Source organism: Euphorbia lathyris, chromosome 1 (genome assembly GCF_963576675.1).
Source record: "Euphorbia lathyris chromosome 1, ddEupLath1.1, whole genome shotgun sequence".
NCBI classification, from domain to species: Eukaryota; Viridiplantae; Streptophyta; class Magnoliopsida; order Malpighiales; family Euphorbiaceae; genus Euphorbia; species Euphorbia lathyris.
In genome coordinates this window covers 54,927,487-54,948,035 of record NC_088910.1, presented here as the reverse complement: position 1 = coordinate 54,948,035, position 20,549 = coordinate 54,927,487, and the positions used below count along the sequence as shown (strand labels likewise).

Genomic DNA, 20,549 nt, shown 5'->3' with positions numbered 1-20,549 from the left:
TAAAAATGAAGGTTATGTGGAAAGGGGTTTTAAAAGATGGAAGAAAATGAATGTATTATTGGTGATAAATGAGGATTTAATAGAAATTAATTGTTTTGGGAAGTTAAAAATGTAGTGAAAAGTGGAAAAGGTGGTTAGGGAAACGCAAAAGTTGTATTGGGTAGTGGGTTTTGGCGGGATTTATGTCTTTTGGGAAGACATGATCATTTATCGAGGCATCCACACGCCGTGTGGAAAATGTGATGTGAGAAAGGTCAATAACGATGCATGTTCATCACATGTATCGCTATTGCTTGGCTCAATTGCGAAACATATTGACCTATTTAAATGAGAAAAATTATATAATCATCAATAAGGACGCATGTTCTCTATGAGCATCGCTATTGAAAAATTCATTTTCGATTATAAAAATTATATAAGACTCTACAGCAACGCATGTTACTTCAGAACGGTGTTGTTAACCGATCAATAGTGACGCACATTATTACGAGCATCGCTAATGATAAATGCACTTAAAGGGTTAATAGTGACGCTCTTTTTCATGATCGTCGCTATTGAACTCTCAATAGCAAAGCATGGTATATGTGAGCATCGTTATTGCTAGTTATTAGCGACATACGTTAGTCAGACCGTCATTATTGCGTCTTCTCCTCCTAACCTTCCTTAGTTTAGTTTTTCTTCTACCGTCCATGCCATGCACAAATTAGTCCTTGTTAGGTCTTTTTAGGCATGTAGAAGGCATAGAAAAAGCTTCAACCCAAGAAAAATTCTAGGAAGTGATATGATAAATAATTAGTAGCGACAAACCATTAACAGATCGTCGCTAATGAGACATCACTCATGAAGCTTTTTCCATTGGAAACACTTTGGTTCCCTTGTTTGGCTCTTCTCCTTCTTTGATTGAACCATTATGCTGAAATTAGATTTTTCAAAGGATGGCTCTCATGTTCACACACACTCAATTTTAAAGTTAAAATTAAAAACCTAATCAAATCCCAATAAAGACTGTAACATGATTGAAAAGACTAAATGAATTAAATTATGGAGAAATAAAATTAAAATATCTTAAACATTAATCTATTTAGTCAAGAAAAAATGAAAGTGTGAAAATGAGTGAAATAATTAACCAAAAAAATGAAAGTAAGCGAAATTAAGTGAAAACATTACTAAAACTTAATAACTTTGACTCAAACTAGCAAACAAGTTTACACAAGCATTTGAACTAGAAAAATAATGAAAAATGTTTTCAATTAAGCGAAAAGATTCTGAAAATGTATATAAAAATAGGAATAAAACATCCCTATCAGTTGAATGTCAATGTTAGATTGATTTAAACTAAATTGACTAAATAAAGTTGAAAGTCGTTGAAATTTGTCGTTGGTTTTGACATTCTAGATCTGTTGGTTTAGTTGTTTTTTTTAGATGAGGTCTATAATTGATGCTCAAAGTCTCTATTTATTCATTTTAGAAATAACTACTCTTGGAAAGTGGTTGGGAAAACAGTACTTGACTTCCACTCCCTACACTTCTCAAAAACCATCCATGACATGGTAATTTTTTTCCTCCACTCTTTCTTAACTTCTACTGTAACTTTCAGCTCCTTCCACTTTTTCTTTCTGTTTTTTTTTTCTTTATTTTACATAAAATAAAAATAATTTTTAACATGGAAAAAGGAAAATTATAAAAGTTCTCCTAGACAAAATAATATTGAATTACCCGAAACTCAAAGTTGATCCGAATACTAAAAATAAAAATAAACATACAGTGGAAACAGCAATCAATCCAATGCATTACAAGAGTTACATCTCTATCAATTTTTGGCATTTATTTTGAAATCAAAATCTAGTCTCTGCTATTAAAACATAAGATTGTTAGAAAATAAGATTTGCCCATTGTATATAAACAATGAAACAAAATTTTAAAATAAAGGGAGCAGAAAGAAAGAGGGTAGCTTCTCTCTTCCTCTTATTAGGCAGCTAGCTAGGGTAGGCTTTCCTAGAAACCTTATAACTTGAACATCTTAAAAGATGTCCTCAAACTGAAATAAGAAAATTCAAAACCCAGTAAACTAATTTTTTTTTCTTTTTTATTACATTGTTAACTTAACATCAACGTTAAAGCAGCCATACAAGACAAGGATAGATTTACTTACACATTTTACACATATTATTAAACTATAGAAGACAGAAAAAAGAAAGAGAGCATTAGTTACATATACAAGAAATTCAAAGATAGTTTAATTTGTACCATATCAAATGGAGCTGTACTATAGATAAAGGATCAAACTTGAACATATTTTCTTCACCAGATTGATTATAAAATAGGATACCCAGATTGCCCCTCCACCCAGATCAACAACAAAAATAAAAGTCTACCTTCCACTGGCATGCACTCCTTAGTTAAGATGGGGCAGCATCCAAGCCGGAAGGAGCACATTTCCTCGCTGTTGGACGCCTGTTCTATCTTCCTCTCCTCCATTCTCTCTTGCAGGATAGCTGCTACTGCATTTCAAACATTTTTACCCTTCTCAGTAATTTTATCCTCTGCATATATCTTTTACCTCATCATGTCCTTATGTTATAATACTATTATAATCGTGTTATATGATTTATATATTCCACGTGATATAAATGATATAAAAATAATAATCATGTCAAAAGTGTCCATTGCATTGCATTGCATTTACATCTTACCAAACATAACCATTGTACCAACACAGCACATATATGTATATATATAAGCACATATATAGAGAGACCTTATGTTCGCTGCTGGACTTGGCAGAGGCGGAGACGAATCTACACCCTGATTTTGTTGCTCCCAATCCATCTGCGCCGCGATTTCCTTCTCCTTCTCCTTTACCTGGTATCAAATTTCGAAGTGTTAGAAAATTAGCAAATGTTCTGATTTCAAACATAAACACACACACACATATCTCCAGGTAGAAAATTATGACCTTTTTTAGAAGCTGGTTGCGTTCCTCCTCCATTATCTTATCCTGTAGAGTAAAACTGGTAAGTGTTCAAGTAAATTAAAATTTATATGTAGAGAAGTACTTAGCTGAATACAGCTGTGTGACTTTTGTTCTAAACCCTCACCTTATTTTATAGAAAGGTTTTTGAGGAAGGTGGGATTTTTAGGAGGTAAGTGAAGGAATGAAACCTCCCAATTCTTAACCTACCAAAATGGGTCTAAATATAGAGATATAAGGATAAGTGAACAATTGCAAGGGCTAACCTTCTTCTGGAGATCTGTTAGGTTTTCAGCCATCAAATTGTTCTGTAGAAATAATAAAGAGCTTAAAATTCAGTTGCATATTTTATCCTTGGCGAAAATTGCATCACCAAAATCCTCTTAGTTTACAAATTAATACCTTTCTTGATCTTATGTGTTTAAGAGCAGAATCAATCTGTTGCTCCAAACTCTGAAGGTCTTTGAGGCTTAATGACTCAAGATCCTCTCCCATGTAATGCCTGAAAATATAAATATCGTTCACTTATTTCTTTACTTGTTGCTTGCTGTATCAGCTGAAAAATCTCAGAGGTTGAGTTCTTATTTTATGTTCATACCTTTGGTTTTTTTGTAGAACCTCCATCCTTGCCTTCAGCTTTGCATGTTCCAAAGTCCAGCTACCCTGAAAATATTTATTAGCTGCATTAGCATATATTTTCTAATAGCTGTAAACGTACTTGCAAGGAAAATGAAAAAAAGGAACATATATTCAGTTATGTCTAGAAAAAAGACGTTATTCTTTCTGATTCAGTTCCAAATCCCAACCTGACTGTTCAGCAATCCATTACTATAATAATTTCTGTTTTCAAGTAAAACAAAGGCAGCCAATGAATGTTGTTCTGCATCATGATACAGAAAGCTATATAACAAGTGGAGAAGGCATACATTTGTTTCAGTATCAGTTGCATGAAGCTGCCTCTCTGCATATGAGTATCTCTCGTATCTTTCAAGGATCCTTTCCATGCTGTTATCATATAAATGTCAAATAAACTTGCTTAGTTCATCTCAGAAAAATCTTATGATTCAGAAATATAATTAAAAGTCAAATTCATTCAAATTTTATGTTTAGAAAGAATATTAAGAGATTTGCAAAACCATACAAAATGTGGTCAGATTCTATAGGAATCCAATTCATTTGCTCGCAATATCATAATATCCCTAACCACATGCATCAGAAGCGAAAGGGAGAGAAATGAAGATTGGAATAGAAAGAAGTTATAATTCGATTGTGATGCAGCGAAAGAATTGATGAAGGTTTTATTCCTAAGTCAATAAAGAAAATCAAGCAAAAAATGCTTTGAAGGATGAAATCCCCAAATTATGAACCCTAATTTTACTTAGAAAATTGATAGATGTATAAAAAATTGTCTTACAATAAAAAAAAGAGACCACTTTATATTATCTCTAGTCTAAATGATAAAATTATATCAAGCCCAAAATAGACAAAAGATAAAAACACAAAAAAGAAGACTAAAATTACATAAAAAAAAAGTAGAAACTAATGATTAAAAAATAATTTGCCAAGAAAGAAACCAAATGTTATTTCAATTTGAGAAAAGAAAATTATGGAGGAAGACTCTCTTCCTCAACTCATGCTCATACCTTAACTTTCAGTTGTGACCATTTTTTACTTCCACACGACATTGTGCTTTGTGACTTTCAACGGTTTCATTCCTAAAAGTCAAATGGATGTCCTCGTTATTCGCTCTCTCTCTTAAAAATAACTTGATCTCAAGTCATTTATCGATTATGGGAGAGACTCACCAAATTTAAATGGACTAAGGCCATTCACATTAAATGAAAGAGACATCTTTCCCAACCAATTTAAAAGACCTATTTTATAAGTAATTGAGTTCAATTTCTTCATAAATTTGCAAGGACCATATTTTAGGAGTCGAAACTTGTTCTACTTGGTTGACTTGCAAGCATCTCTTTGCTCAAATACATTTCAAATTGTAAGTTTGTTTTGTGCTCATCTACCTTAGCCTTTAATTTAGTAGTTTTTTCTCAATTCTAATCTTGACATCCTCATGCACTTGCTGAATTTGTTGGGCTGCATTCTCAATGGGCATATTACGTTTTTCACCCCATATGAATGCTCACAAGATAAAAGGTGTAATTGGCACAATCTTAAAAGGTGACGTGCCGACAATCGAATGAATAGCCCCACTATATGCAAAATCCACTTGGGCAATTGCAAAATTGCACATCTTTGTTTTGTCCTTTGCATATACTCAAAAGATTACCCAAAGTCTGGTTCACCACTTCCATTAAGACCCAAACTGTTCTCAAAAAGCGATTAAGGAGCTTGGTGCGATTACAAAGAATGCTCTTACGGATTCCGTGTAGCTTCACAATCGAAGAATGATTTTTCAATGAAAGAAGCATCATTGGTCTTTTTACATAGAAGAAAGTGTGCCATTTAGAGAACCTATCTACCACCAGAAATATGGAGTCCATCCATAATCCACAGAGAGATACTCCCAAATATTTCCAAGAACTAGCAATGGCATTTAAAATCTCGTGTTTTGGACATGTGTCTTAGCAGTTTGACACACAAAACACCTCTCCACCAAGTAAGCAACATCCCTCCTAATTCTTGGCTAATAAAGCTATTAAGTCACGGTCTCATTAGTCTTGTCCCTCCCAAAGTGTTCGGAAAAACTCCCTCCATACATGTAACGACCCGGTACCAGAGTGTTACAATACAAGTCTCTAAATCAACCTCTCCTAAATGGAGGTACTAAGCAAACAAAGTTATTGGCTCCCTTTCATCAATTACCCATCAAGCAAGTGAAAATCTACATCACCTTACTTGTTACATTTCAGCTATACACTCCCAAACTTTAGATCATCTTTGTAGTCTCATCTCACATGCTCAAATTTATCTATTTTAAGGGTTGTAATCTTAAGAAAATTCACTCTCCTACTTAAGCCATCTACAACTCGATTTTGGGGATCGACCTTGTGAATAATCTTACACAAAAACTTATTAACAAAGGCATACCACCTAGCATCGATGGAACTTCAGAGTTGCTTTTTGGCTCCCCTAGTACTTTCATTATTCGTGTACCGATGTGGTGCTGTAGTATAACATTGAACTCTTTATCATGAGATCTTTGAGGCCTTTAGTATAACATTGAACTCTTTATCATAAGTAGCCCAATTTTATCTTGAGTAACACAGCTTCTCATTAAAATATGCAATGTGCCTCTTTTATTCCACTAGCATCAAACTCCACCTTAGAAAACTTGTCAAAATCTAGAAATACAACTACTGATGTGGTGCTCAACTTCTCTTTGATAAGTGAAAAGCTATGTTATTGCTCATCACTCCATTCGATCCTTCTACCCTTCATCAAACACTCGATAAAACGAGCAATAGTGGTGTTGAAATTACTAATGAACTGCCTATCCGCGAAAACTCCATAAATCCCCTACATTAACTGGTGTATGCCACTCACATATTGCTCTCGCCTTCTCCTCATCAACCCGGATATTATCATTGGTAACAATATAGCCTAAGAACACCAAACTCTCCATCGAAAAATCACACTTCTTGGCGGTGGCACAAAGTTAATGCTCCTTAACAAGTCAAACACAACATGCACAATATGCTTTTCTAAAAGTTCGATTATGCACAAGAATATCATCAGAGTAAACAACAAACATATTGATAAATATGTGAAGGACTTGGTCCATCAACCTGATGAAGGTGCTAAAAGCGTTGGTCATCCCCAATGGCATCATAAGCCGATCAAACAAGCCATCCTAAGTTTTGAAGGAGGTATACCATTCCTCCCCGCTCTAATTTGGATTTGGTGTTATCCACTCCTCAAATTAATCTTGGAAAACACCGTAGAGGGACACAATCAATTGATCAAGCATATCATCAAGGCAGCGAATATGTAATTTCTGTTGCATATTGTTCTTGTTGATAACTCTACTATCCCAACATATTCTCTACGACTCATCCTTTTTTGGAGTAAGCAAAATCGAAAATGTACATGGACTCATGCTTTACCGAATATACCCCATCTCAAACAACTCTTAAGCTTCTCATAATTTCATTTTCTTTTGGGCTCATTCGATAGTGGGAAATACTAAGTAAACTAGCCTTGGGTACAAAGTCAATGTGGTGTTAGATGTCTTTCAAAGGTAGTATCCCATAAGAAATCTCATTAAGGAAAATGTCTTAGTACTCCTTAAGAAATGACTCCATCTCTATTGGATTAGTTCGCTCTTCTTTATACCTTACAATGATAACCTTCCTCGTTAATATATAAACTTGTTAGTTATCCTTACACTCCGACAAGAACGATTTTCGGGTTGGAAAACAATCACATCTGTCTTCTTCTTACTAGACTCCTCTGTCATGATAGGTGAGTTTGTACTTTACCTCATCCTTTATGAACTTTCTATTTCACCTTCTCGAATGCATAACATCCACATCATATTGGCATCGCCTCACTAGCAACACTTGACATGAATCCATGTCAACAACATCACCATGGACCCCATCCTCATAATATCGAATGAAAATAGACCCCTTGAACCTATGCACTCGCAGCTCTCCAACATTCTTGATCCATCCCACACTATAAGGAATTAGGTGTCACTCAATAGTCAAGCCAAAGTTTCTCACTACGGCTTGACTAATGATATTTTCTTGGCTCCTATTATTAATGTTAATATTGCACTTCCCATTTTGAAGTAGGCATCTTGTGTGTAACAGTTGATATCTTTAGCCTTCGTCAACCCGATTGAAGACAAGCGATCTCCACATCACATGTAGTGTATGATCATTCTAAAGATCACCATTATCATCATCTTCAATCGGGTCACATTATAATGTAAAGATACTAACGAGTGATTAATGCAGATAATCTTGACAAAAAGGAGTTATAGATAAGTTATGATTTGGTTAAACTCCAGAATTATGGCTATTATTATTATTATATTATAATTATGGAAAATTAGAGAAATTAACTTGAGATTTATTAAATGTTAAAATTTATGGCTAATATTAAGGACATGAATGAGTATTTATTTCATTTAAGACTTTATCCCTTTTTAAATGTTACTCCTTATGTTCCATAGATTTCCCACATTTGACCAAATCACGCATGTTAAGAAAATGATTGATTTGCATTAAATTTATAGAAAATAGACTCAAATACCCTCTATCTCTCTTGATTAATAATCCTCATTTTATGTAACATTCATTAAATTACACCGCATTTAATACCTTGAAAACTTAAAATTATAAAAGAGGTTATTAATGTTAAACTCATTAATAAAGGTAAAATATGAAAAGTTTACTTCGAAAACTTAAAATGGAAAATAATGTGAAAGAAGAAAATATTATCTCTATGACAAATAATATTAAATGGAGGGAGTAGTTTTTATCATTTATGATTTTATACGTTTTCATTTGTTAGTGTGCCTTGTGTCAATCAACTACGCGTTTGCGCTTTGTGTCTAGGCTCTAGGATCGCTTTATACCTTTAATAACCATGATAACTAGCTCATCTAAGAGAAATTCTACAGTACTTCTGTACACGCGACCAATCAATTGATATTACTTGCTCACATTTATTTCTTAACATCAATAACATCGCATGAGGTACTTTTGATTAGTAGAATCTATTACTCCACAAGTGTAATAGAAATTTTATCATGTAATTAGAATTTAGAGGTGGTCAATAGTGACAAAGACAGTGTGAAAAAAGTTTAGAGTAATATGATTTATAGATATGAAGCAATGGGTTCGTGAGTAGATTCATATAATTCTTGTGATGTTTTTTCATTAAGTAATAGCTTTTTCTTGCTAGTGGACATAGCCATCAAATTTGTCAAGTCACATTAACTTTTATATTCATAAGTCTCATTTCATACGATGTAATGCAATGCAAAGTAACCAAATCGTAATAAAATCAAAGTTGTGATGTAATGGTATAGAACATTGATTCCATTATAATCTTTGGTTGTCAAATTTAAAAAATTTAATCAAATGTAATTACCATTTTAATACTTATGTTTGCTTAGTTAAATGTAATCATAAAATTTTATTTACACAACCAAAATCATCGAAAAATGTGAAAACGAGAAAAACTTGAAAAACGCAAAAAAAAAAAAAACCAAGAAAAACAGATTGAAAATGAGAAAAACAGAAAAATTTGAAATGGTAAAACTATGAAAAACATGAAAAAAAAAACAACTTCAAAAAATCAAAAAACATGAAAAGCGCAAAATCAGTATAAAAAACTCAAGATTCAATGGCATGCTTATAAAAAACAATGGGGAAGAGCAGGAAAAAAAATTTAACATACCAGGATGTATGTCAACTCGAAAAATTCAATGCCGATGCTAATACTTTTTGTTTTACGTTTTTCGTATTTTTAACATTTTCCCATTTTTACCGTTTTTTGTATTTTTTGCGTTTTTCCATTTTTGGCATTTCTTTTTTGCTTATTTTTCTCGTTTTCGGGTTTTTCATGTTTTTTTTTATTTTTATAATTTTTTCATATTTTTTCCCTTTTTCGTTATTAATAATATAAATAGAAAGATTAGTGGCAATGAGAACTCATGCATGTTTTTGTCGTAATGACCAGTACATAAATTTGCAAAGAAAAATAGAGTAATATATTTGTGATTTCATTACGACAAAAGCAATATGACTAACCAAACATGTAATGATGTTCCATTATAAGGTTCATTACAAAGTACTATGCGGGACCTTAATATTTCATATTTTAATTTTTCCATCTCGTTACAACTTCCTATAATCACTCCAACAGCCAATCCTTAATTTTTCTTAACAAAGAAATATAGAACCACACAACGGTCAGGCTAGTTCTGGAGTATTGTTAAAAACATAACTTTAACATTAGACTGATATACTTTTTGTTGTTACTGATCACTTCAATCTTGTCATAACTTACTTGATAAGTTAAGTTTGTGACTTTCGATTAGTTAGGATCAATTCTATTTGTGGTTTACAAGGAGTACAGAAAGTTGACCATTTTTTTTGTTGAACTTGATTCCAACTCAAAAGGAAGCTTAAAGAAAGAAAACAAGAAAGGTTAATGTTTTATAAAGTTGGATTTGAAAAATGTTACAAACAAAGCTAGCCAATACAAACTAGATTATTACACATAATGGCAACGGAGGAAATCAACAATTTTCTGTTGTTGTTAATAAACTCAAGTCCAGCTCAGCTGGTTAGCTTTAGTTGTTGGCTAATCAGTAGTTATACAATTTGTTAATAGGCTAAACTGGGGTTCATACCTTATAACAACAAGAAAATCTAGTAGACAAACAAACTTTGCTTCTTACGTCGCAAGAAATCTTGTTATCAGGGATTGGACTAAGTTCAGGACTTCTAATAAGACAACTCAGTTACATATTTATACCTAGGAATAATATAAATAGAAAAATATTAATCTTCAAGATATCTTATTTGGAATAATTTCTATTACACTCCCCTCTGGTTGAATAGGACATGGACGAAATGTCACCTTGTCCCAAAGAAACAAAAAAACGGCTCTTAGATATTAGGAGTCACCAGACTATCCCACGATTCAAGATGACGTTCCAAAACTCGAACAAACAGACAATAGGAAGGTCTCAAAGATGTCGTGATACAATCAAAGAAATCTTGTACTGCCATAGAACTCTGCAAGGCGGCTAACTTATCAAATAGAACATGGACTTTATGCATCATCACTCCTAACATATGTTTGCTGAAATATCTTCTACACACAGGTTAACTTGCACAAACTGCTTTAAATTTCATCTATCAAAACATCAACCACGCTCCAATGAACATAACATAACCCATAAAATTGGATTGAAGAAAAAGAGTGCAAAACTGGAAATTCAACTTAGGGTTTGGGTTGGGAAGATGATGGACACATCAGCTTCCATTAGAGAAAATGAGAAAAGGAGAAAAAATAAATTTATTGAATCTTTAATAGGGTTTAATATTTTTTCTTTCTTAAAAAAAGATAAATACTCATTTATGAATGAACTTATTCATATAACTTCAGAGATGACGGGTTTCAAATTTAAATCGATCTAAAATCAAGTATACTTTTTGATAAGATCAAATTTAAACAAAAACACTGACATACCACAAAGATCTCTCAATGAAAAAAGATCAAATGAGTTGATTAGAAGAAACAATAGAGAAAGGAAGGGAAAGAGGAAGAAAACGAGGAAAGGAATAACATAATTAGGAAGAAATGATTCTCTAGTTTTCTTATATTAAATAATGAATTATATACCACTATACATATATATAACTAAAAATAACATAAATAGAACAATACTATTCAAAAAAAAAAAAAAAAAAATCATATTTGGACAATAATTTATATCTATCATTTAGTTTATTTTTTTTATTTTTTTTTTACAAATTCTAGCGTTTCTGAGCCACCCAATAACAAGGTACTTAACTTCCTTTACAAATCCTAGCGGTCCTGATTGTCCATTTATAAATAAATTGATCAAAAAAATCAATATGAAAGTATTATTTAAATGTTTTAGGGTTTTTGCAACTAAAATTAAACATATGATGACTTCTGTAATCAATATATTTAATTAAGGTAGGATTTCTGTTAACAGGGATCAAATAACAGTATCAAAAAGATACTAGACCACAAGATGCATTCAATGAAAGCTAGGTAAGCACAAACGACTAGCATAAAAAATGACTCGTACGTAGAAAAGAAAAGCACAGGTGAATGCACTATTTCTTGGTTATCCTAAACATCATCCCATGTGGCAACCATTAACTGTATAACATTAACTGTATAAGCATAGTAATTGTGGTCAGCATATGAAACACATGCAACCCAATGGGGCCCTTAATAGCAGTACCTTTTTAATTAAGTTCAATATATGCTGCTACTCATCTCAATCATTTGCAAAAGAAATTACTCATATTAATTAGAAAAAACAAAAAGTGTATTTAAGAGCATGAAACACTGGGTTTTACGATAAATGTGAGCGTGCATGCATGCACAAACTCTAGGAAATATTTTCTATGTTTGTCGGCTACATGCTTCTCACTAATTGTTTGATGTGATTGTTACAGCCTAGTTTTTGGACGAATCAGAATCTAATAGTTAAGGGTGTGTGCGTGATAGAGATATCCGTGTATTCTTGTGCATATAAATCAAAGATATTGGTTTACTAAGAATCTGAATATCAATGGTATAAAAGAACAAACAAACAAACAAAAATCCCAATATCACTACATTGGCATTCTAGCTTTGAATCCCTAAAATATATAAGGATTTATAAAGAAATTCAGCATGGCGTTATGAAGTTTACTGAAAAGATTTACAAGGGAGTTAAGAGACTAAATTAATCACTCAATTTATTTACTGATATGTCACCATTCACTGGTACAGTATGTGGTTTAGGTAACAGTTGTTGTTTTACTGATAGATAGATGTTACTTGTTGCGGATAGTTGTTAGCTTTTTATTAATTTGATAATGTTTCGGTGTGTTGGAATAAATTATTAATGTTTGTTTGATGAAAAATTTATCACAGTTGGAAGATAAAAGGACTGATATCAATATATTTAGACTAATATATAAATTAACTAAAATATAATATGAATTTTAATAAAATTAATTTTCAAACAAAATTAATTAATAATTTCTTCAAAAAAAAATATAATTAAAATATTTATTGTCTTCAAACAAAAAAATGTGACTAATGCTTCATACCTAAAGGGCAATATAATATTTATAAATATGTATAATATAAGGGTAATTCAATATTTGAAGGGAAAAAAAGAAGTCACATGTATTTCATGGTTAAAGAAAACAAAATAAACAAATAAAATTGTACCATACCAAAAATTGAAACCACTTCTATTTTTTAATAATATGATAAATGTCAGAAAAGAAAACAATATTATTTTATTGGCAAAGATAATTTAATTAATATAATATAAATACAAACAATTTTTCATAACAAAAAATTATAAAATTTCTAAAATGAAGCTTTTTAGAACAAGTTTTAAATCTTACTCCCACTAAACACATTGCCAAACAACTAAAGGTTATTTTGAAAAGTAGTTTATATTAAAAAATGCTGCTCTAATATTTGGGAAATCTTATGCTACATTGATTATTTAGTTGTCACCGAGTGTCAATCAAAGTGATTCTTTTAACAAAGTGAGACATAATAGAAGATTGACATTTCTATGCTCACCAACCTTCAGCTCTCTACTGCAGCAAAGCATTCAGAGCTTTTTGGAAATAGAGCTATATAATTGTTGTATGAGTTTTGGTTTCCTCAAGAACTAAAAACGAGTTTTTAGCTAATCAGATGTAAATGTAACTCAATTCACAGAGATAAAGATAAGAAACAAAATACTTTCAATAGCAATTATTGAAAAAACATACTAGTACTAGTACTAGTAAATAAAATGCATTCTTTACATTTCACCTCCTTGAATTGTGTGTACATGTAATGATGGCTATTCTTAATTCACGGTCAAAAGAAAAGGTTATTTAATATACTTGTAACCTTTATAAGTACTTAGTTGATATATATTTAGTATAGGACTAGGAGTAATTTACATATTAAGAAAAGGTTTCTTCACCATGAGATTTTTATAGTATTGATGAGTTCTACGTAACCAATCCAAAAAAGAACTCAACCCTTTCTGGATCAATACGGCTGGACAAACAAAAATTAATGCCAACCCATTAAGTTTGAAGAAGAAAAAAAGAGAAGTCAATTGAGATTCTTCATCCCAATATCTACTTGATCATCACCACCACAGCTCTCGTTATTAAATCATCCATTTGAACATTCACAATACGTGATTAAGTAGATCTTACTAATAAGAATGGTGACAGTGATATTGAGATGGAGAATCTCAATTGACTTCTCTCTTTTTCTTCTTTTTGTCTCCCGTACTAATGGGTTGTGCTCTAATTTTTGTTTGTCCAGCCGTTTTGACCAAGAAAGGGTTGAACACTTTTTTGAATTCGTTACATAGAACTCACTAATACTTTAGAAAGTTACGTGTCTTATAGTAAAGAGACTAATTTTTAATATGTCATCAAATCATACAGTAAATATATTAACTACCCACCCCTTATATTTAGGGAGTATTATCTGTTAATTTATTTTCTTTAAATACAAAAAATATTATCAGTAATTTTTCAGTGATAACAAAGCATTTGTACATCTGCTTAAACAGGTCAATGTTTAATTTGATTTGGAAAGCTGTTCACTTCAGGTCGGTTACCTACCCTCTCATTTCTCATGATGTTACTGAGTTCTACTTTGTTCCAGTTAAAGCTATTCATGATTTAGATCTACTCGAAGATCATTTTGAATTTCAATCAGCCATTCAACTTAAGATGAAAAGGTTAAAATTTAATTAACTAATAAATAGATATATAGTTTTTTTTATATCTCGGTTCAAAGATCTCCAGGCACAATTTAGAAGCATCCTATCCCAATTAAAGTTTTTTACGTACTCTAGCAATATAGTTTATTTTCAAAGGTTCAAATATAAAATTCTAATTATTGTTTGTAATGAATGGTTATAATTGTTAATATGATATCGCAAGTTCTTAGTTAATTTGAGTGTTAAAGAACTACTGGATCTAACCAGCTAAGAGCCTGGACTCTAATAAAACGGCTTTGGCATCAACTTCACAAACTTAAGTTTCCTGATGCACTCTTGCTAAAAGGAAGAAGAACATAGTTTTCTGCAAGGCTTTTCTTCCCGCACGAGAAAAAAGATGTGCGTGTAAAACGTTAACCATGCAATATTAATCTTTCAAAAAAATTATTCAGAATTTTGGAGCTAGTTTGCGAGTTATGGGAACAAAAGAAGCATTAGAAAGAAAATATGGTGTTTCTACGAAGTTGTGTCGTTTTTGGAATGGGGGGACCATGAAAATATCTAGTTGAAGTTAAAAAACACTATCTCGACTCTTTTTTTTTTTTGTGGTAGCAAATATAAACAATATACTTGGTACGGGATTTACCAAACATTATGACTCAACCGATGGACCAACCGATCAACATGTCATTGGTGCCTTTCTCATCAAATTCTCTCGCCTAGATAAATTGCTTGCTCTGTAAGTAGAAACGTATCTGACTTTTCTCCTTTACATATATATTTTTATATATATAAACCTTCTGATCATATATAGTAAGCTAAAATTTTAAATATTTTAATTAAATTTTGAATATATATATATCTCATGATCAATATCACTAAACTAAAACCATTAGTTAAAATTGAAGTTCAAATGAAGTTTATGGTATTTTAATTGTATTATATAGCTTTATAGCTGAAAGCAATCAATTCCTTATATGTTACTAAAATAACTAGGGTTGTAATACTTGCTTCATCTGTTTTATAATAAATCATTTAAGATTTTCCATTAGAATTAATACAAATTAATTGATTTATTCTTAAAACTTTTTCGAATTTCACTTCTCATACTAGAAGTCTTCTTTTTTTCATTATACTGTCTTTACTGATGTTAAATTTCTTAATTAGTACAAATAAAGGACAAATCTATATTCTTTTCAAAAAAAAAAGGACAAATCTATATATATCAAAAAATGCATATGTAATATAAAGAGTACGTAAAACTGAATAAATTGATAAGCTTTAAACAGACTTATGAATAATAATGGTGAAAATAATAAATAATATTATACTTTTTGATCTTAAATGAATAATCATTTTTGCAACTATCAGTTGGATAATATATATATAACTACTTTAGTTCCTCCCTCAATTAATTAAATATACTTTTAAATGTGTTTTCAGATTTTTGTTTTTTTATATAAAAATGTATGTTTAGATGACATGATTTTAACAACTATTAAACTCTACAATTTCAAATAAAAAATAATCAAAAGAAAGCTAACGACTAAATAGCATTTTTCGGTTTAACTAGGCAAAATCATCATGTTACATGTGAATACTATTGTTTTAACACGATTGTATTATCATTTCTAAGCCTAGAATAGTGGTCAAATAGATTCAGTATCTTAACCACATGAACTGCGCACTTAATAGTAACTAACTTAAAGACTAATTCGTAATATACGCATAACATCAAACTTCTTTGTATGTTTCTCTTTGACCATGGCTAAAATTAAACCTCACTTCACCAACCCTTTTGTAAATCTTAATATCATCATTTCAAAAGAAAAGATAAGAAGCAGAAGTGAAGTCAAAGAGTAAGAAAACATCTAAAACTCGCTGTGCCTCTATTCATGTTCATAGTGCTACTTCCCCAAATTTGACATCAATCAGTTGACCGTGTTGTTTACTTTCCTTTCCTTTTTCTTTGTTGTAATAAATTCTATAGTCAATAGAGTTAGTATAAAGGCTTTACACTTTTAAAAGTACTTATATTTGTTCAATTAAAGGAAAAATTATAACAACAAATAAAGGCCTCAACCTTTAACAAAGGGTACAGTAAAAACAATCATATATTAATTAATCCTGTGAAATAAGAAGAGGGAAACCCCAGGAGTAATAGACATAAACGGGGAAAAGCAACCCCAGAATATCTTCTCATAAACACATTAAAAAAAAATAAAAAAATCTTAATGTATAGTCAAGTTTGATTTTTGCTTCATCTTATAAATCCCTGAAATTATTATGTTAAATTTTTCATGTTGAATTTAGCTAATACTATTAAGGATATTGACGAAGGTTGAAATTTATGTTAAAAATAACTTTTGTTTTACAAGCTCAAAATTTCCATATTAAATAATTTCAACTAGCTTTAATAAAATAAAAATAATAATTGAGGGGTAATTAATAGAAGAATGTATAATGAAGTCTCACAATATTTTCAAAAAATGTCCTTTAATTGTGTATGCGTCCTCACTCAGCAACAACTTTCTATTTTGACGTACAGTTAAAACGTTCATATATATAAAAGGGAAAAAAAAGTATGTACAAGGTATTGTGAAAATGGACTATGTTTATAACGTCTGGTTGATCATGTGTGCACGTCACATCACATCCTCTTGTACCTTTTTATCAAAAACCAAGAAGCAGGCTCTAATTTGGATACTTTCATCTAAACTAATTGCGTATTAAGGGTCTTGTAATTTTATATCTCAGGTATGCTTATTACTATTAACTACAGTAATTATAATAATTTACCGTTTGAAGCTTCAAATAAAACGAAAACTAATAAAACAAAAGAGAGAAGAGAGTGCTTAATCCCAATGAGATAACACTACTATTCAGTTAGACTCGCAGTCTTTGGTTTTACTGACATACATTACTTCTCTCTCTCTTATCTTCAAGGTAAAAAAATATTTAAAAATTCAATATATACTTGTATATTAAAATTCAGACGTGAACTAGGGAATATTTTAATTGCACCCAATATAAACCCAAATTTCTTTTAATTATTATTTTTCTTTAATCTAAATCTGAAGATAAGCTATAGTACACAAAACCTACTGTACGCTTTTTTAATAGACTGTGCTCATTGGCTTGTGAATTCAATCTCAGAGTATTAAAGTAAAATCAACATGAGAAGCTCAAACTCATACAATAAGCCACAATTATCACCTGAGCTTCAGATATTTTGCTTTTTGGTGTCAAACAAACAGTAAAAGCAACAGAAATCCACAGATTTTACTTAGCATTTGATATAGATTTTGCGATTAATTAGAAAGTGACATTTCATTTGCGGTGTAAATTCATCTTAAAAACATTACCAGTTCATTTGAATAAGAGGAGAAGTGAAGGAGGTAAAGTTTTCACAACGAAAATGAAATTCGTTTTTCAAAGAAACAAACAAACAAAGATAGAAGAGGAATAATTAGGATATTGCAAAGAAGAAATCTATATCCATATTTAGTTGAAAAGGAAGATCGACATACCAGGAATCAGTAGAGTAGTCAAACAGCTTTCCTTTGGTGGAGAAGACGATCAAAGCGACCTCAGCATCGCAAAGAACAGAGATCTCATGAGCCTTCTTCAACAAACCAGACCTCCTCTTGGAGAAAGTAACTTGCCTGTTGATCTTATTCTCGATTCTCTTAAGCTGAACCCTACCTCTCCCCATATCTTATCTCCAATCCAAACACGGAGCTAAGAAAATCAAATAAAAAATAGTAAATCAAAGAGGGGAAAATTGAAGAGGGAGAACTAAATAGAGAGAATTATTCCCTAGTGCAGTTATAGTATATGTGTATTACATAAGAATGGAGAAAGAAGTATGAGAGAAGGAGAGGTAGAGAGAGAAAGAGAGAAACAAACACGCAGAAATGGAAGGTTTGAGAAGAGAACAAATACTCAAAGAAAAGAAGGGAGCGGTTTGATGTAGAAAAATAGTAGTTTTAGAAAACCAGGGTGGTTTCGTCAAATTCGTTGTCGATTTATAATTGGATGCAGAACGCAACACTTTCTCTCTCTCTTTTTTCTCTTGCCAGATTGTTTTCTCTCTATTTGTCCGTACATATTTTTTGGGTACGTAAAAACTTAAATTCTTTTCCATTTTTATGGGAGCTTTGTAAAATGTAAAATACTACTTTAAATTTACTAATTTACCATGGCCAGACTCAATAATCACTTGATCAGTGATTGACGGCGCCATTTTACCCCTTGTGTATTTGCATGCTATACATTTTTTTCACTAGATAATTATCATTATGCAGCCTTGTGTTGTACCTTTCCATGAATTTCTCATTTATTATTCTTAATTTTCATTTTCCTTTCTAATTTCTTTAGACCGTGAAGGTAAATAAGTTAGATTTGGTTTAAAAAAAATATGTTTTAGCTTATAAATAAAAAATACAACATTTCATAATCTCCCCAAAGCATTAATCTTGTCGTTCAATTTCTGTACATCATTCAGCTTTCAGAATGGCTCAATATTGATTATGGCCTGAATTTTATTGGGATTAGCTTCAATACCCCTTTGAGAGAGCATAAAGTCCAAAAACTTTCCTGATTCTACATTGAAGATGTATTTCTCAAGGTTCGGTTTCAGATTGTATTGTTTAAGGGTGTCAAATACTAGTTGAAGGTCTTTAGGATGCTTCTCTTTGGTCCTACTTTTGATAATCATGGTGTCGACGTATACTTCAATTTTTTCTCTAATAAGGTCCTTAAAGATTTCAGTGACGAGCCTTTCATACGTTGCTCCTGCATTTTGTAAGCCAAAGGGCATTACATTATAACAGTACGTATCTTCATGAGTGACGAAGCTCATTTTTTCCCTATCTTCCAGATTCATGGGGATTCGGTGATATCTTTGTGATGCATCTCTTAGGGAATAAATTGCATACCCAACCATGGAATCGATGAGGGTGTCGATACATGGCAGGGGTTGTGAATCCTTCGGGATAGCCTTATTGAGGCCGGTGAAATCCACATAGAGTCGCCACTTTCCATTAACTTTCTTGACCAACTCTATTTGGGTATTGTATATGCTCAATATGGCTACAGTCCAATAGTTTTTTGACTTATGCGCTAATTATTTTCTGACGCTCTGGTCCATGATTCCTTCTCTTATGGCATATCCCTTCTATAGACTTATCTATGTTGAGGGAATGCATCATTACGCTCGGAGAAATTCCTGTTACATTTGTAGGGCACCAGGCGAAAGCATCCATATTACCCTTGAGACATTGAGTTATGCTTGGTTTGATGGGCTTGAATGACCCTTTATCCATCTGAACTCCTTTTCATTCAGCCAACCAAATCATCTATAAAGACCCTATTGGATCATCTCTTTTCTCTTTCCTTTTCGTACATATCCTCTAGATTTGGCCCCAGATTTAAATAGGCCAAATAGGTTTGATATGCCACCAACTGGTTTCCCTGAGCAATTGCCACGCCATCTTCCATTGGTATCTGCCATGCCAAATGTTTGATGGATAAGGCCTTGACCGAAAGGGTGGTGTCTACCACATGGAACTCTGCCTTGCTTCGCCACTTAGGTCCGGAGTCTCCGATTTCAACATCTAACCGAATAATATCTAGAATGGGAACATTGTGACCACTGATGCCCACTAAAGGAGTCGTACTGGTAGTTAATTTATCCACCCTAATATCTAGGCTTTCGAAAGCATTGCGAGTAAAGATGTTAATCGAGCTGTCTATATCAATAAAGACTCTTTGGGACTTGAAGTCAGTGATCAACATTTCAATCACTAAGGCGTCACCATGCCATTTGTCAGGTTTATTTTTGAGGTTGTCGAAGTAAAAGTCTACTTGATGCTCTTCTATCGGCTCAATGGTGATGCTCTCCTCCATTTTCTTTTAGTCTGGGACCTCCAGCAATGATGTTAATCACTCCCCTAATGCTTTGACCGTCCTACTTCTTTTCCTTATCCCTCTTGGGCTCTTCTTCATATTTTTGAGGAACATATCTAACTTGCCGCTTTCGGCTAGCTTCTCTAATTATATGATTAGCTGCGTGCAATCTTTTGTTTCATGCCCCTCACTTTTATGAAAGTGGCAGCATTTTCCATTGTTTCGGCCTTTTTAAGCTTGAGT

The 20,549-nt window shown here is 32.0% G+C and overlaps 1 protein-coding gene across 1 annotated transcript; it reads right to left on the bottom strand.

Annotated features, from left to right (window-relative positions):
• Positions 1 to 2,056: 2,056 nt before the first annotated feature.
• On the bottom strand, positions 2,057 to 18,390 carry LOC136233715 (truncated transcription factor CAULIFLOWER A-like). Its single transcript, XM_066023425.1, has 9 exons — positions 18,245 to 18,390; positions 17,927 to 18,137; positions 3,898 to 3,976; positions 3,570 to 3,634; positions 3,374 to 3,473; positions 3,238 to 3,279; positions 2,957 to 2,998; positions 2,759 to 2,862; positions 2,057 to 2,501 (listed from the first exon to the last, which is right to left on the bottom strand). The coding sequence occupies exons 2-9, from the start codon at positions 18,109 to 18,111 to the stop codon at positions 2,396 to 2,398; spliced, it is 723 nt and encodes a 240-aa protein (XP_065879497.1). The 5' UTR covers positions 18,112 to 18,137; positions 18,245 to 18,390; the 3' UTR covers positions 2,057 to 2,395.
• Between the last annotated feature and the right edge of the window lie 2,159 nt (positions 18,391 to 20,549).

Bases quoted from the DNA above. Each gene is read 5' to 3' on its own strand.
- LOC136233715 (XM_066023425.1), bottom strand. From the start codon at position 18,111: ATGGGGAGAGGTAGGGTTCAGCTTAAGAGAATCGAGAATAAGATCAAC. The intron at 3,977-17,926 runs GTATGTCGATCT...ATATGATAACAG, and splicing joins GACTACTCTACTGATTCCTG to CATGGAAAGGATCCTTGAAA. The intron at 2,999-3,237 runs GTTAGCCCTTGC...TTTACTCTACAG, and splicing joins TAACAGATCTCCAGAAGAAG to GATAAGATAATGGAGGAGGA.